The sequence below is a fragment of the Oratosquilla oratoria genome, chromosome 22, assembly GCF_046742065.1.
Source record: "Oratosquilla oratoria isolate Oo_2021 chromosome 22, ASM4674206v1, whole genome shotgun sequence".
In the NCBI taxonomy this organism is placed as follows: Eukaryota; Metazoa; Arthropoda; class Malacostraca; order Stomatopoda; family Squillidae; genus Oratosquilla; species Oratosquilla oratoria.
This window is the reverse complement of record NC_134798.1, coordinates 56,220,350-56,237,881: the sequence shown is the minus strand read 5'-3', so window position 1 is coordinate 56,237,881 and position 17,532 is coordinate 56,220,350. Positions and strand designations below refer to the sequence as shown.

Genomic DNA, 17,532 nt, shown 5'->3' with positions numbered 1-17,532 from the left:
TCCTCGGTTCTGGCACCAGTCTGGTCGTCCTGTGTTGGACTTGCTTAAGTATTTTAATATCTCTTAGTTAGTGAGGTCATCATGCAGCAATGGGCTCCGTAATCCAGGATGGGTCTGATTAACTTTGTGTAGGGGGAACATAGGATCTCCTTGTTAATGTTCATGTAGCTCTCCTTGATAATATTAAATTTGCTGTTTGATTTAACCGCCACTTTCGCTGTATGCACCGATAATTTCAGGTCTGATTGTTTGTGCACCCATTGAAGTCTTGGCCGTTATAGCCCCATTTCCTGCGATTCACCATGGTCTTGAATCACGTGTTGGACTCGTGATCGACAGCTATTTTCCTCCCAGAAGAGAGCTCAGAGCTTATATATAACCGATCTATGGGTAATGCTGTGACCTTGCACGCATACACACACTCAACTCCCCGCCCACGAGTGATCTCTAATTCAGTACATACAGATAAACGCTACCTACATTCTTCCTCTTTATTTTGGAAACAAACTTTTAATAATAAACATTTATGGAATGATGAATTTTTAACGATGGATCTAAGCACTGTATGGCTTTGGTTTGCTATAGTTATCCCTGATAACATCCATTTTTTGTTAGTCCATATGTCAGTTTTCTTCGTCTATGGTAAGGTTCGTGGTTCAAAAGACAGGATTGTAAACGTAAAGAAAGTACTGGCAAAGTTACAGAGTTGCGTTCTGGAAGTTGCATCAGTCAGCTTGAACTTTGAAGCGGATTGTAAAGGTAAATTGAAATGTTGTTTAAATATGTAAGTTAGAAATCCGGCCTTAAGAAATGTGGAACGAAGGAAACATAATAATAGGAGTGAATGGACTGAGATCATCATCATGAAAGGATGACATGAAGGAATGTTCTCATCCAATTCAAGTTATTGAATGTCAGCAAGTGGTTGTTGGATAACTAATTGTCTCTACATCTAGGTAAAACAGTATCTATTCTCTTTGGCTCCAATCAAAAACTCAATAATGCTCCCAACTTCAATATCCAATGTAATGATACTGGTATTCAACCTAGGTCTGTTGTTAAATATCTTTGAACAGAAATTGATCAATATGTGTCGGGAGAAGTTATGGCACAAAAAAATAATTAAAAGGGTCAGCTCCAGAGCAAATTTTTAAGCAAGAATACAAAAATACCGAGATGTAGAGACAATGAAGTTACTATCTTCGGCCCTGGTACAGTGTCATATTGACTATCCTTGTTCTTCCTGGTATAGCAACCTGAACCGGGTCTCACTAATTGCCGAACAAACCGAGAAAAGCCGAACAAAACAACAAAACCCAAACAAGGACGGGTTTTGCTCAAATGCACACTTCTATATATATATGGTTGCATTATTTGAACTATTTTCTTTAAAATGTGTGATTTCCATGTAATATGATCAAAGAGAACTTACGTTTTTATCCTCTGCAATTTTACCGACCCCAGCTACGATTCGTCCAGCCCGCCGTCTATGATCACTGGTGGTATGGATCAAACTACACTCTTTTAAGTTTCTTACTGTTGTGTTATTAGTGTAATAGACTGCATATAGTTGAATTATTTAAACTCTTTTCTTTAAAATGTGTGATTTTCATGTAATTTAACACAACAGTAAGAAACTTAAGAGTGTAGTTTGATCCATACCACCAGTGATCATAGACGGCGGGCTGGACGAATCGTAGCTGTGTTCGGTATTTTTGCAGAGGATAAAAACGTAAGTTCCCTTTGATCATATTACATGGAAATCACACATTTTAAAGAAAATAGTTCAAATAATGCAATCATATATATATATAGAAGTATGCATTTGAGCAAAACCCGTCCTTGTTTGGGTTTTGTTGTTTTGTTCGGCTTTTCTCGGTTTTGTTCGGTTTGTTCGGCAATTAGTGAGACCGCCTGAACCTATCTAAAAAATCTAAGAGTAATCTTCAAATATCAGGACCGTTTTGAAACTTCATCTGCGTACTCATCTAGATTATACATATTTTAAACTGTTAAATTGGTTACCTGTTGAGAAACGTGTTGTTCATTTAAAGCTTAATCATGTTCACCAAATTGTATACGACTCTTGTCCCAGTTATTTGTCAGACACGTTTACACTTGTTAGAAATGCCCGTTCCCTGAGAACTCGTTCTAGTAGGTCATCTGTCATTGTACCTAGGTTTAATAGTTCGTTAGGGAAAAGTACTTTCAAATACACTGGTGCTATTGTATATGAATATCCACTCGTGAAGTTTGGAGACTTAGATGATGTGATCTGCAGTGATGACCCCGTTGTGAAGGTCATAACATTTTCCAAAAAGGTGGGTCTTGTGTTTCTTGAATATTACCAACTTTTTCAGCATATTTTACTTGGCTAGGCAATTGGTTGATCTTTCCCAAGTTCTAGGTTAACTCTTGGTTCCTAGAGCCCTTGTGGATGATCCAAGTCGTTTTGTCAAAGGTATTAGGTCACTACCTAAGTCAATAAGTTGGTCTCTTAGATGTCTGACAATGTTTTCTCACTACTTGGTAGATTAATAAACATAATTTGTATTCAGTTCTTGCCTTAATAGGTAGCCATTGAAGTTGAATTAAGCAAGGAGTAGCCCTGTTTTTTTTTTTTTTTTTTTTTTTATGAATTTGGCTACTTTGTTCATTATCACCTATAGTATTTTCAGTAAATAATTTCATAGTTTGTGATAATTGGAGTTGCAATAATCAAGTCTACTTATAACATAATTCTGAATAAGAAACAGTGTTTTTGCTATCAGGGTACTTTTTTATGAAGGCGTATGTGATAGTTTGTAGACTTTATCTTGCTATTAATTTTGTATTCAATTCTTGCCTTTATAGGCAGCCAGTGAAGCTGAATTAGGCAAGAAGTAGCTGTCTTGTGGCTTTTTGTTGTAAAAGATGAGTTTGGCTACTTTGTTCATTATCATCTGTAGTATTTCCAGTAAATAATTTGATAGTTTTTGATAAATGGAGTTGCAATAATCAAGTCTACTTATAACATAATTCTGAATAAGAAACAGAGTGCTTTTACTATCAAGGTACTATTTTTATGAAGGCAATATTGCATGTGTGATAGCTTGTAGACTTTATCATGCTATTAATTTGTTTTTTCACTGTCAAAATCCATCAAGGATAACCCCAGATATTTTACACTTTTATAAAGGGTAATGCGAGTTCTGTTTGCAGTGATATATTTAAGATTTGAGTAATGCTTTAGTTTATTATTTGATACAACAATCATTACCTCTGTTTTATCTCATTTAACTTGAGTTTCCTTCTAATCATCCATGTTTTTATTTCCTTCATAAGTATCTCTATCTTGTTACCGTGTCCACCCCTTCTTTAATTTAAAGATTGCAATCAGGTCCTCTTTTTCACTCCAGTCTTTAACATTGCCACATTACTTTCCAGTGTATTTGTTTACCAAGTTGCTCCTAATTCTTCTTTATATCCAGTTTTAATATACAGGGTTGGAACTGTGCTTGAGGGGTCCTGTCTCTACATATTTATTTATAAAATGCTGTCTTAAATTCATTAATGTCATTGGCCTGGAGTATATTTTCTTGTAGGTTAGCCCACAAATATCTGTATGAAAAGATGTAATTCATTAAATCTTTTATGCAGTCTCTTTTAGTTATTTACTATGGTATTTAATCCATTCATCCCATACCAGCAGATCATCAATACCCATTTAATTTTATTGAAAATGAGTTGGGAGATCAGGTTGATGAAAGAGTATGGGGATGGTTTGGACACAGAAAGAATGAGTGAAGAAATTTGCTGATGATACAAAACTGTGTGAAATGGCAAATGGTCACTTAAACCAATTAGATATTCAGGAAGATTTAGATAAATTACAGCAATGGTCTGAAAAGTGGCTAATGAAATTTAACACAAGTAATTGCAAGGTAATGCACATAGGTAAAAATAACAGTAAGTACGATTACAAGTTATTTGGAAATTCGTTAACAAAAGTGAATAGTGAATTTGGAAGTGGGTAGAAACAACTTTGCCAACCATGTAGTTAATGAATGGAATAAATTTCCTCCAGAGGCAGTGCAATGTAGTTCAGTTCAAAGCTTTAAGAATCATCTAGATAAACACCTAAGCAAGATGCTGTAATGATTATCATTTATTTTATATTATTTGTTTATTTGTTTTGTTATCATTTGTCTGTTTATCTTTATTTGGTTGATTCTCATTTATTAGTTATATCTCATGTATTATTAACTATTTTCCTATTTGTTTATTATTTAACTATACCTATGCATTTATTTATGTATTTTATTTATTATTTATATTATTATAGTTTTTTATTATTATTATTATTTATTTTTTTTTTCCATTTGACCTAGATATGGACCAAAAGGTCTCCTGTCAGCATGCTCCACCTTTGTAATCCTTTGTAATACATTGTACCAGGTAATGACAGTGAGTGATTGTATTCTGTGGTAAAATTATTAAGACATGTAATAGTAAGATAAAATTGTAAAACTTCATTTTGTCACCAGTCTGTTAGGGTCATGAGGAATTTATAAACCCACTTGACCTCAAATGTGGTATTGACTAATTAAGTTTTGTGTAATAAATATTTTAGGGACCTGTGTTACATTGCTATAGACCATGATTGATGATTAATTAAAAAAAAAAAATGATACTAATTTACTGTCTACAGTCCCTCCATTCTGCTACTTCTTAAATCTCTCCTATACCACCTCTGAATCTACATTTTTGTCTCAATGTTGGCTCTAGCACATACACCTAGGTCCCTTAATTCAACACTCGCCATCCACTTGTGGGGATATTTGGGCCCAGGACATAAACCCACTTCAGGAATTGGTGGCATTTTATGTCCTGGGCCACTTCCTGAAGTGGATTTGTCCTGGGGCCAAATGTCTGCACAAGTAGCAATTGACGAAAGTTGGATGAAGAGACATGGGTGTACTTTGTGTCAATATTGTCCAAAAGAGCAGAAGTGGTGATTGTTTCTAACAAAAATTCTAAATCTAGTTGAGAATATGATAAAGGAATGGTTGCATAACCTTGAGTTTAATGTGCTTTTACATTTGAACACAGGTTTTTATGGTTGAAACAGACATGGACGAGTCAGCAGTTACCACAGTTAAACCAAGATGTCAGGATGGAGGATGGCAGTTGGCACTACAAAATGTCACAGAGCGCTTACAGTATTTGTATTCAACACGTGAACATACTGATCTTGAAATTGTCCTTCCAGAGTATGATGAAAAATTCAAGGTAAGATTGATTTATTTTCCTTTTATTATTATTATTGTTATTAATAATAAAGGAATAAAGAAGAAAAAGTGGGAGACTTGTCTTGTATCATTATTTTACAATATGCAGGCCCACAGGCTGGTGCTCATCATGAGTTCCCCTGTTTTTGAGACCATGCTCACAGGCTCTATAGCTGTGGAAAAGGAGCTCACTTTGTATGAAGACTCCCCAAAGGCAATCCGTAGACTTCTGGACTGCATGTACAAGGACAGCATGGACCTAGAATCTATAGATGAGGCTCTCGAGGTATATGCTGCAGCCCACAAGTACCAGCTTGATGTTGCCAGAAGAATTTGTTCAGAGGTAGGAGGATTTTGTTATTGGTTTAATGAGAATGTAGTTAATTTAATGTTGATTTTTTACCCATCAGGAAAATGCTATTTCCAGTCTCACAGTTGTTGATTTTTTTGTCATTTAATTTGCACAATGTGTAATTGAAGAGTGATGTGACCTGCTAGGAGGTTCTTATCTACTGGGTTTATTCTTTTGAGTGGATATAAAAAAGATGATTGCAATACAATAAGCTATAGAATTATTGCTCCAAGTCACTTGAGTTGAGCAAGGCTTTGCAACCCTTCTTCTCAGGAATTCTTCCTGGGCTCCCTTGGAGATAGTGTTACACTGGTTGGAAACTCCTGCTATAAATGATGAATATGATAGCAGAATATTAATTGCTTACATGTACTAAAAAGACTTTATCCTGTATAAGTGGGTGATCGGACCAAGACATATGCTCACCGTCCACTCAAGCATTACCCACTTGTCCCTTTTTTATTATAGGTCTCTATTGATTTCATAATAGATATATAGTTCCAAGTGCCTTTACATTTTTTTTTTTCTGTGGAAATTATATTCCCAGTTCTTCATTGTGGCATGGTCGAAGGAGGGATTGAGAAAGTTGGTGACTGAATTTGGGAGGATGTGGAAGAGAGGGAGTTTGAAGGTAAATGTGGATAGGCGTGTGGTGATGGGGTGTGCGGGGAGAGAAGGTGGCAGTGGACTGGAAGTGAGTATTAAGGGAGAGAGACTGGAGGAAGTGGATAGTTTTAGATACTTGGGTGAAATGTGGTGGGAAAGGGAGTGGAGGTTGAGGTAGAATGTAGATTGAGAGAAGCATGTAAATGTCTTGGGGGATTAAAAAGTGTAATGAGAAATAGACATTTGACAATGGATGCTAAGAGGAGATTCTATGACGGAGTGATTGTGCCGACAGCACAGTATGGGGCAGAAACAAGGAATATAAAAAGAGGAGGAGTTTGAATGTGCTTGAGAAGAGGTGCCTGAGAAGTATGATGGGGTTACTAGGGTGGATAAAGTGAGAAATGAGGAGGTGAGAAGGAGAATGGGGATGGAAAGGGAGTTGGGAGATAGGGTTGATGAGAGTATTGAGTTGGTTGGGACACATGGAAAGAATGAGTGAAGAAAGACTAGTAAAAGAGGTGTGGAAGGCAGAGGTAGAAGGAGTGAACATGAGGGAGCAACCAAGGATTACATAGATGGATGGGGTAAAGGGGCATTGGGAAAGAGGGGAATGTTTGTTGACGAAGGAAGGGAAAAGACAGAAGATAGAGGTGAATGGAGAATGGTTGTATATGGATAATGATGTGATGCATGAAAGGGAATGGGTGGGGGTGAGGGAGTATGTGTGAAAAATAAATTGACGCAGCCTGAAGGGATTTCTCCCCGTCTTCTCCATTTCTGCATAAGGGGATGGAGAGGGGGTCGCTGATTTAATGAAGCGGCCTTGCTGTGGATGTGCTGTGTCTTGTAACACTACTTCTGACCCAGGGCAGTGGGCAAGATGCAGGGATGACCCGTCATCCAGGAGGAGCCAAGATAAGAGGGAGGTAGGGGGTTGGATGGGAGTGGAGTATGTAGGGGATGGAATGGGTGGGAGTGGATTTTATGCCTTTGTTTTTTGGCTACCTCCCGTGTAAGGGGGAAAAAGCCTTTGGTATATGTATGTATTTCATTGTAATGTTTTATTCATGATATCAAGTACCTTTGCAGTATATCATATCCAACCTGACAGAAGAAAAAACTCTGGTAGCTTTGGATGCATCATTGTTGTATGAAGACCTCAATATGAATAACAAGTGTAATGAAGTGAGTACTGTGCCATTTCCTTCCAGTAGTGCAAATTCATTCAAGTTCTTAATTGTTGGCCAGGGTGTTCAAACATTTTGATTATCAGAGAAACTTGTTTCATGTTTGATAAGGTCTTGATGCTCTTTTAGCTACATTTTTTTTTTATTGTAGATACTTTTAGTTTAGATATCTAAATGCTTCAATAATGTAATGTACAAAAAAGTCTTCCTATAGTATCCAAGTCATGTATTTTTGATGAGCTGCCCTAAGTCTTTGAAAAAGTGGTTTGGCAGGAATGTAGATATTAATTACAAAGTATATTATTCATGAATGAAACTTTTACAACAGTGTGGAGGTACAAGCAGCTAAAGTAGCACTCGTGCTTTGTGGACAAAGAATAGTTGTAATTGTTGGGGCAGCCATAGAATTAGAGTTAATAGTATGGTTTCATATATAATTCTTCATATGTTCAAACACTTGAGCTCACCTGACTCCTTATACAGACAGAGCTCAGAGAAACAAATGCAGTACAACTCCTTGATGCCACTAGCACACTACCCTTACATGAAAAGCTAGGTCATAACTATGTGGCAAAAGAGACCACTTCCTTGGCTCTAGGACAGCATTTCCCAACTTGGGATACTGTGAAGTGATGCCTAGGCTACATACACTTTCCTTAATCCATCTAGTAATAAGATATTAGTTTGGAGGTGCTGGACTGCTTAGGCCAGACAACAGGGGTTGCTGAGGTCAGAAAAGTTTGGAAATGCTGCTCTAGTGACCTAAAAACTTCTAGACCAAAGTGGGTGCTGTCCATGCAGTATTAGATCTCAGTTGAAGTAATTTTATTTATCATTATTATTTATTTATTTTTTAATCCTGTGTTGGTCAGTTATTGGATGAGAATCCTGATGATGTTATGGGTGCTGACTGTGTGTCCATGATCAGGAAGGAAACAATGAAAAATCTGCTGCAGAGGGAGGACCTTGAGGTGTCATCAGAAATGGTTTTATTAAATGCCATCATTACTTGGTGAGTGCTCTTACTTTCTTATAACATCATGGTAATTATTTTTATTGCTTTACTTTGCAAGATAAGCAGGAATGATGACATACAACTTTCTCATTTTATACTGCATATTTTAGGGGTAAAGCTCAGATTTACCAGAGAGAAGAGGAACCTTGCAATAGTGCTCTACGGAAGGAGACTGAAGACCTTTTGAAGGAAGTGCGGTTTATGACCATGTCCAGTGACGAGTTCATTGATAAGGTCATTGATACGGATATTTTTAGTCACACAGAGTGTATTCACATCTTGAAGTGCATTCGGGGTAAGGATATATCAACCATACCAGAGTCAATACCATTGAATCCCTCAGCCTTTTGCAGAAGGAAGGGTATTTTAAAGGCTGATTTAGGAGAAGTTGGGAAGTCTTTTAGTACAATTGTATGTACAGGTGATAAGAAATATAGATTTAGTTCAGAAATAAGAACTTCAGAGGACATAGTGGTTTACCAAATTGAATCTAAATTCCCTAGACTGGTAACAAATATACGTGATGAATTAAGTGGAAGTTGCTCTGAATCATATTTGAATAAAAGAGTTAGCACTTTAAAGAAACCATTTGTGATGAAAAAGGGTAGAGCATATTCCATACATGGTGTCTTTCCATCAAACACTAAAATATGGTGTTCAGGGGATGGTTCTTATACCACCACTGTAAGAAATGTATCTATATCTTATGAGAATTGTGATAAATTGAACCTCAAATTGTATTTCACTCCCATTATGAATCCTTGAAGAGTAAATGTAGGTGGGTGATGTTTGACTTTAGTCCATAGGGATACCCCCACAAACAGTATTAAAAGTATTGTCTGCATGTCACCTTGGAATGAAGAGCCAGCAAAAAAGAGTGTGGAAGATGAAGATGGGTGGAGTGAACCCGAGGGGAAGACCAAGACTCAGGGCATTGGGTTTAACAGTAATAATGTCAATTGATGAAGGAGGGAAGATGTCAAGAGACGGGTGTGAGTGATGAGTATTTGTGTATGGATGAGGGAATAACATGGCCCAAAAGTATTCCTTTTCGTTTGCTCTGTATTTTATCAAGTAGATCAAGGGAAGGGGATCAACATGTAATGAAACCTTGGAGGGTAAGTCAACTTTCAACTGTCAACACCTGTTGTAGATGTGCTCTGATTTTGTACATTGCAGTGAGCAGGGGAGAGGGATGACCCAATATCCACTAGGAGCTAAGATAGGAGAGTCAACAGTTGTGTTTTTTGAAGGATGTGGTATGAATGTATGCTTTGACTCTGCCACCCCTTTGTAAGAATGAAAAGGTCTTTTAGTATCTGTGTATTTACACATGAAAAGTATAGTTTTATTGGTTACCCATATTGTAAAGGTAATTGTGGGTTTTGATTAGTACATACATTTACATACATACATATACCAAGGCTTTTTCCCCCTTACAAGGGAGGTAGCCAAAAATGGAAAGGCATACATATACCAATGACTTTTTCCCTCTTACAATGGAGGTAGCCAAAGTCAAAGACATAAGTCCACTCCCACCCATTTAGCACCCCTCCCTCCCCCTTTTCTTGGCTCTTGGATGACTGGTCATCCCTGCATCTCACCCATTACCCTGGGTCTGAAGCAATGCAGCAAGACACAGTAAGGCTGCTTCATTTAGTCAGGACCCCCCTCACATCCCCTCATGCAGAAAAAGAGAAGACGGGGAGAAATCCCTTCAAGGCTGTGTCAAAATACCATTCACACATGCTCCCTCACCCCCGTAACCCCAACCCACTCCCTTCCATGCATCACAGCATCATCCATACACAACCATTCTCCACTCGCCCCTATCTTCTGTCTTTTCCCTTCCTTCCTCAACAGACATTCCTGTCTTTACCAATGCCCCTTTTACCCCATCCATCCATCTCATCCTTGGTTGCCCCCTCATGTTCACTTCCTCCACCTCTGCCTTGCACACCTCTTTTACTAATCTTTCTTCACTCATTTTTTCCATATGTCCAAACCATCAACTCTATCTCCCAACTCCCTTTCCACCCCTGCTCTCCTCCTCACCTCATTTCTCACTTTATCCAGCCACTATAGTAACCCCTACCATAATTCTCAGACATTTCATCTAGAACACATTTAAACTCTTCCTCTCATATGTTCTATGTTTCTGCCCCATACAGTGATGTCAACACTAGTTTTTACAATATTTGGTGTTATATACAATACACCCTTTTAAAAGATGCCTCTTTTTTACTAGAGTGTTTGAATGTTTCATTGTACATTTGGGAGAAGATACTATATCCAAGATAGTTTTGTATAGAAAAAAATATATGATTGTGTGCATGTAAATACAATATTGTGACATTGTTATAAAATAAAATATGAAATCTAATTCAACCTCTCATTAACTTTTAAAGCAATTTGCCACAACATCAGTGTCAGCGATTACTGGAAGATGCAATTGAAGTAAAAATATTACAAAATATGTTCCAAAATAGTAAGCCATGTACAAAAAATGTACAGACAAGGCTAATATTTCACTAATTAATACATATCAACCTTATTGTATGTTACCAAAACTGGTAAATAAATTTTGACATATAAAAATTTCACATGGAAACATATTGGTGAATGATTTGTGTTGTTATTATTATGAGAGGGGGAGTTGCCGATTAAATAAACCCTTTCTGTGGATGTGGTGTGTCCTGCTGAATTGTTTCTGATCCAGGGCAGTGGGTGAGGAGCCAAGAAAAGAGAGTGGGAGGGATGGTGAATGGGAGTGGAGTGTGTAGATATGAAATGGGTGGGAGTGGTTTTATGCCTTTTAACTTGAGCTACCTCCCTTGAAAAAGAGGAAAAAGCCCTTGGTATGTGTGTGTATTATTATTATTTTTATTTTTGTATTTATTTATTTATCATTATTTATTTATTTATTTATTTTTCAAAAAAGTTGTGGAAGGGGCAATCAAGACCTTTGAAAAATGTAATTTTCGCAGGAAAATTAATTTTTCCCTGATACAAACCTAAGGTACTCCTTACAATAGGATACACTTCGCGTAGCGCAAATATTTCTACCGCTAAATTAAAATCTTCACTCTGTGGGTCTAGGCAACGCTTATCCTCAGTAAGGGGCCCTATTGGGGCAAGGGGGCCCTTCCCCTCCACCACAAGTCTCGCACACTATACTCCATTCTCTGAGCCAGGTATGAAATTAAGCACAAGGTTTGTCAGGCAAGGAGAAGGAACTGTTTAGAGGGGTGGTTGAGGAGGGCCATTAGAGGTAAGGAGTACCTCAGGTTTGTATCAGGGAAAAATTAATTTTCCTGCGAAAATTACATTTGTTCCGAAGAATACAAACTCTTCGGTACTCCTTACAATAGGAGACTCGGACTTAGGAGGGAAGGAAGTTGTTATCTAGCCTGGAAAACCCCCGTAAGGAAAAATTTAGTGTGCTAAGACTACGTTGACCAGACCCCTATACATTCCCCTCACTTTGAAGTGCACCCTTTTCTGTTCCCTGGAGTGGGGACAGACCGTGACCGGATTTTTGGCCGAAGGACATTTGGCCGACGGACATTTGGCCTAATGGACATTTGGCTTAGTGGACATTTAGCCTAATGGATATTTGGCCGAATGTACATTTAACTAAGGGACGTTTGGCTTATTGGACATTTTGACTAATGGAAATTTGACTTAGTGGACTCACTCTTACTGTCTCTCTCACTCTCATATTTGTCTGTCTGTCTGTGTTTAACACAAAGAATTTTTTATCTGAAAATTAGCCAGTTTACGAATAAGATATTTGAAATACTGAATTGTATGTATTTATAGTAACTGCCATTCTGAACTCACCAAACTTAAACAACACAACTAGCTCAGTCCTTCACCTTATTGGTTAAACATGCAGTTCACTCGCTCATGTTTATATGAGCGAGTGAACTATGACATTTGGCCTAATGGACATTTAACTAAGGGACGTTTGGCATATTGGACATTTTGACTAATGGAAATTTGACTTAGTGGACTCACTCTTACTGTCTCTCTCACTCTCATATTTGTCTGTCTGTCTGTGTTTAACACAAAGAATTTTTTATCTGAAAATTAGCCAGTTTACGAATAAGATATTTAAAATACTGAATTGTATGTATCTATAGTAACTGCCATTCTGAACTCACCAAACTTAAACAACACAACTAGCTCAGTCCTTCACCTTATTGGTTAAACATGCAGTTCACTCGCTCATGTTTATATGAGCGAGTGAACTATGACATTTGGCCTAATGGACATTTAACTAAGGGACGTTTGGCATATTGGACATTTTGACTAATGGAAATTTGACTTAGTGGACTCACTCTTACTGTCTCTCTCACTCTCATATTTGTCTGTCTGTCTGTGTTTAACACAAAGATTTTTTTTTTCTGAAAATTAGCCAGTTTACGAATAAGATATTTAAAATACTGAATTGTATGTATTCATAGTAACTGTCATTCTGAACTCACCAAACTTAAACAACACAACTAGCTCAGTCCTTCACCTTATTGGTTAAACATGCAGTTCACTCGCTCATGTTTATATGAGCGAGTGAACTATGACATTTGGCCTAATGGACATTTAACTAAGGGACGTTTGGCTTATGTTTATATGAGCGAGTGAACTATGAATTCCTTCAGTTTTTACTACAATAAACTATTTTTAATTTAATTTCCTCTCTGCAATAAACATCTTGTTAATCAAATGAGTTTTTACAATATACTTTAAAGTCTTGGCTGTTACTATACTTTTTTGGCCAAACGTCCCTTAGCTAAATGTACATTCGGCCAAATTTCCATTAGGCCTAATGTCCACTAAGCCAAATGTCCATTAGGCCAAATGTCTGTCGGCCATATGTACGTCGGCCAAATGTCTTTCAGCCAAAAGTCTGGGTACCGGGACAGACAGGTTATACTCACTTTTGTACCACTAAAGGGCTTGAATTGATTCCCTTGGAATGCAGGAGTATGAGAAGGACTTTCGAAAGTTATCCCTGCGGTTGCCGAGCCAGAACCTGGATGAGTTGTTGTTGTCGTTCCCTAGACTGTCTGTCCGAGCAGTCCCGTCTCCCCAAGGAAGGCCACAGCCGAAACTGGGTTTTCCCACAAATCCTTTATAGAGTGTATGTTGTGTTGTTTGAGTGCATGATTGTGTATAATGCAGTCTTCCATTATGTGTTGTATGGTATGGGGTGAAGTGTTACATCCTGGGCAGCTGTTCACAACACGGTCGTCCAGCCTCTTCTGGTAGCTTAGAAGTGCTGGGTGGTGACCGCATCGCAGTCTGGCCAAGTGGACTCTGTCCTTTCGTGGGAGAGAGGATTCAGAAGGGTGGATATCAGGGGGTCTGGCATGCAGCAGTGTGTTGTCTTTCAGTGTGTTAATGGAGCGGTGAGTGATATGATAATGAATATGTTTCCGGAGGCTGGTATTTGGTGGTTGTGGAGGAAGAGAAGAGAGTATCTGTGCGTAATAAAGGTCTTTGGGTGTAGTTTTAATGTTTCTTGGTGTGTGTGGGTGTTCTGCTATGTAGTGTAGCGGGTGTGATGTGTTTGTGGTGGCTGCAGCAAGTGTTTGTGTGCCTCTCATGTCAAGGTGGTCCTTGACTTTGAGGACTTTTGTTTCATGGTGTAAATGGTCTGTAGGTGTTGTATTTGTGCAGCCTGTAATTGTTTTTAGGGGTTTGTTTTGTATGATTTGAAGGGTGTTGTGGTGTATCTCACTGAGATTAGGAGCCCATGCAGGACTCGCATAATTCATCACTGAGCGTATGCATTGTTTGTATATTGTTATATTAGTTTCTTTGTTTTGTCCAAATGTTGTTCCAGTGATTGACTTAAGTGCGTTAAGTCTAGGTGTGCATTTGTTTTTCATGTTTGTGAGGTGTTGTTTGAAAGACATGGATGTATCATATGTTACACCAAGAATTTTCGGTGTGTTTGTGTGTGGTATTAGAGTGTTGTTGATGTAGAGATGAGGTATGTATTTGTGTTCTTTTATCCAGTTGGTGAGAAGTGTTGCTGTAGATTTGGTTGGAGCTATTTTGAGTCTGTTTGTGATGAACCATGTGTTGAGTGTGTCAAGGTAAGGCTGGATTATTTCTGCAGCTTTGTCTGTGTTACGATGTGTGCATGTGATTGTTATGTCGTCTGCGTAGGAAGAAATTTGTATTTCTGAGGTGTCTGGTGTGGGTAAGTCATGCATGTATAGATTAAATAATGTGGGGGATAGAACTGAGCCCTGTGGTACTCCGTTCTTAATGTTTCTGATGTGCGATGATTGGCCATTATATGACACATGAGCATTCCTGCCTGCCAGATAATTGGCCAGCCATCTTTTGGTGTTATTGTGCATCTGTGTTGTGTTATATTTTATTTGTTAGGTTGTGGCGGGGGATAGCATAAAAAGCTTTACTAATGTCCAATGTTATAAGAAGTGTTCTGTGGTGGGGCCTATCTGAATTGATGCCATCTAAAATTCTTTGTGTGAGGTTTGTCAGAAGAGTGTTTGTGGAGTGTAGTGGCCTAAAACCGTGTTGTGAGTCAGCAAGGGTAATATATGGTGTGACAAGTTTAAGTATTAGGCGTTCAATGACTTTAGAGGGGGTGCAGAGAAGTGTGATTGGGCGGTGCGATGTTAGGATTGTTGGGTCTTTGTTTGGTTTTGGAATGGTGATTATTTTACCATGCTTCCAGATGTCGGGTATAGTGTTGTGTGAATAGCTGTAGTTTGCAATGTTTGTGAGTGCGTGTATACCTTGTGGTCCAATGTGTTTTAGGTGGATGTTGCTTATGTTATCAGGGCCATAGGCAGATGAGTTTTGTCTGACTGTCTATGAAGGGTGTATAGTCTGAGTCTGTGGGGAAGTCTTTCTTACGTCGAATGGTGCGTCGGTCGTCAGGGTGAGATGTAAGATGGCTCGTCTGTGCAAAATGACGTATGAGTGCGTTTGCTTGTTGTCTGTTTGAGGGTAGATTATCTGTTGTTGTGATTATTGCTGCGTGAGAGCGTGTAGTGTTAGTGTTGGATAGTGTGATGCTGTTGAGTGTTTTGTACAATTTGCTGGTGTTTGTTTTGTGATCAAGTGTATTGATAAAGTTTTGCCAATTTTGTGTTTTTTGTTCATGTATTTTATTGGCAATCACAGTGTTTAGTGTTTGTATTTGGTCTGCTATGTTTTGAGGGATAGGTGTGGGGGTATCGTGTTTAAGTGTGTCACGTTGTCTGATGAGGCTTTGGATTTCTGGTGTGAAGTTGGGGTTGTGTGATTTTCTGTTGCCTCTAGGGATGTATCTCTTGTCTGCGTTTTGTATGATTGTATTAAAAGCGTGCACAGCATTGTTTATGTTTGTGATTGGTGTACTGTTAAGTGTTTCAAAATGTTGTTCTGTCTCTTCAGTAAAGGCTTCCCAGTTAGCTCTCTTGTAATTGGTGTAAGTGTGTCTGTGGCCAGCTGGGGTGCATCTTGTTTTGGTGGTGATGATGATTGGAAGGTGGTCAGAGCCAAGGGCTCCGACCACTCTCCATGATGTTGTTGGGGTTAGGCAGGGGGAGCAAAAGGTGATATCAGGAGGGAGTGTAGAGGGCTTGGTATGGGATATGTGTATGATTATGCGTGTTGTTCATGATAGTCAATGAGTCGAATTGAGTCTGTATATCAAGCCCTCTGTCTGTGTCAGGGTTGTCGACATACCAGGCAGACGACTTGGCGTTGAAGTCACCACCCATGATCAGGTTGGGGATTGAGGTTAGTTGGCTAAGTTGAGGTCTGAAGGTGTTTGGAACTGTGGTGGATGATTGGGGGGGAATGTACATGTTAACTATTGTCAGTGTTGAATTGTTGCCTGTGCGGATACGAATGGATTGGGTTTCTGTTGTGTTATCTGTGGTAGGGAGGAGAATTTTGGTTGTGGCACTTGTGTCCACAAAACAGATGGAGAGGTGGATCAGGGTGATGAGTCCACCGCCATTGCCGTCAGTCCGGTCTTGTCTGATGGTGGTGTAATTATGAAATGATGGTGTTTTGTGTGAGTGTCTTAGTTTTGTTTCTTGTAAAATCGCAATGTGTATGTTGTGTTGTTTAAGAAAGTGTTCAAGTTCATGTTTTTTAGTGTTAATACCATCAATGTTGTGTTGTAATATGTTGATGTTGTGTGTTTTGTATGTGTTGTATGTTGCCGTTTGGGGTTGAGGTTGGGGTGGTAGTGGGGAAGGTGTAGGATCTGGGTCAGAGGGGGGGAAAGGAGAGATCGGGGACAAAGGAAGGGGAGTACTAATCGGGGGTAAGGGCAAAGGGAAATTGGGAGTGGGTAAGGGTGTTGGCTGTGGTTGGGGAGGTGGGAGTGGGGTTACTGGAGGGCAGGTAGAACATGTCCAAGTGTTTGTATATTGGTTTGTGTCAGCAAGTGTTGTACAAGTGAGGTGGGCCCAGTTTTTGCACATATTGCACTGAACTGAGCCCTTTGTCTGTCTGCTCGAAGTAATGGGTTTAGAGCATGTTGGGCATGTGTATTTTGTTGTGGGCCCAGGATTGCTCTCTACATCTCCGGCTAAAAGTAGAAGAAGAGGGGTGATCGCCGGAAAATCACCCCTCAGTGCAGAAAAAACGTAACATTGTATGTTGGAAAAAAGGATTGTGGTACTCCCCCAGGTAGGCGTAGCTCCTCCTTGGGGATCGGTGCCATCTGCGTAGAGCTGATGGCCAGGGGTGGTTGCTGCTGATTGGCCCCCAACTCTTGGGGTTGGGGGGTGGTCCCACGACGTAGACGTTGCAGCTCCAGGACCACCTGGATGAGTTGTCAGGGTCGGCTGTGTGCTCTTGGGGAGGGGTATATAATTTCAGGACTTCTTGGGCGGCCACTATGGGGCCCAAAAAGAAGTTCCCTAAAGATTCCCACATAACTTCTTTGAGGTAAAAGGAAGTGAACGTATTCTGGCTCCCATGTACCTGCTTGAAGAACCTGGTTGACTGACAGATTCTTTCTGAAGACTAGGGAGGTCCCTACTGCCCTCAGGTCATGGGCTTTCGCCTTAGGGCAATCTGTGTGGTTCATGTCGTAGGCTCTGCGGATGACTTCCT

The 17,532-nt window shown here is 39.2% G+C and overlaps 1 protein-coding gene across 1 annotated transcript in view; it reads left to right on the top strand.

Annotated features, from left to right (window-relative positions):
- The first annotated feature begins 637 nt into the window (after window positions 1-637).
- LOC143037391 (uncharacterized) overlaps window positions 638-17,532 on the top strand; it is a 42,416-nt gene continuing 25,521 nt past the window's right edge. Inside the window, exons 1-7 of the mRNA XM_076205529.1 lie at window positions 638-759; window positions 5,092-5,271; window positions 5,380-5,613; window positions 7,321-7,416; window positions 8,291-8,430; window positions 8,544-9,197; window positions 9,613-9,726. Of these exons, the coding sequence (XP_076061644.1) occupies window positions 5,098-5,271; window positions 5,380-5,613; window positions 7,321-7,416; window positions 8,291-8,430; window positions 8,544-9,197; window positions 9,613-9,726 (1,412 nt within the window). The 5' untranslated portion in view covers window positions 638-759; window positions 5,092-5,097. The remainder of the gene's footprint in view (window positions 760-5,091; window positions 5,272-5,379; window positions 5,614-7,320; window positions 7,417-8,290; window positions 8,431-8,543; window positions 9,198-9,612; window positions 9,727-17,532) is intronic.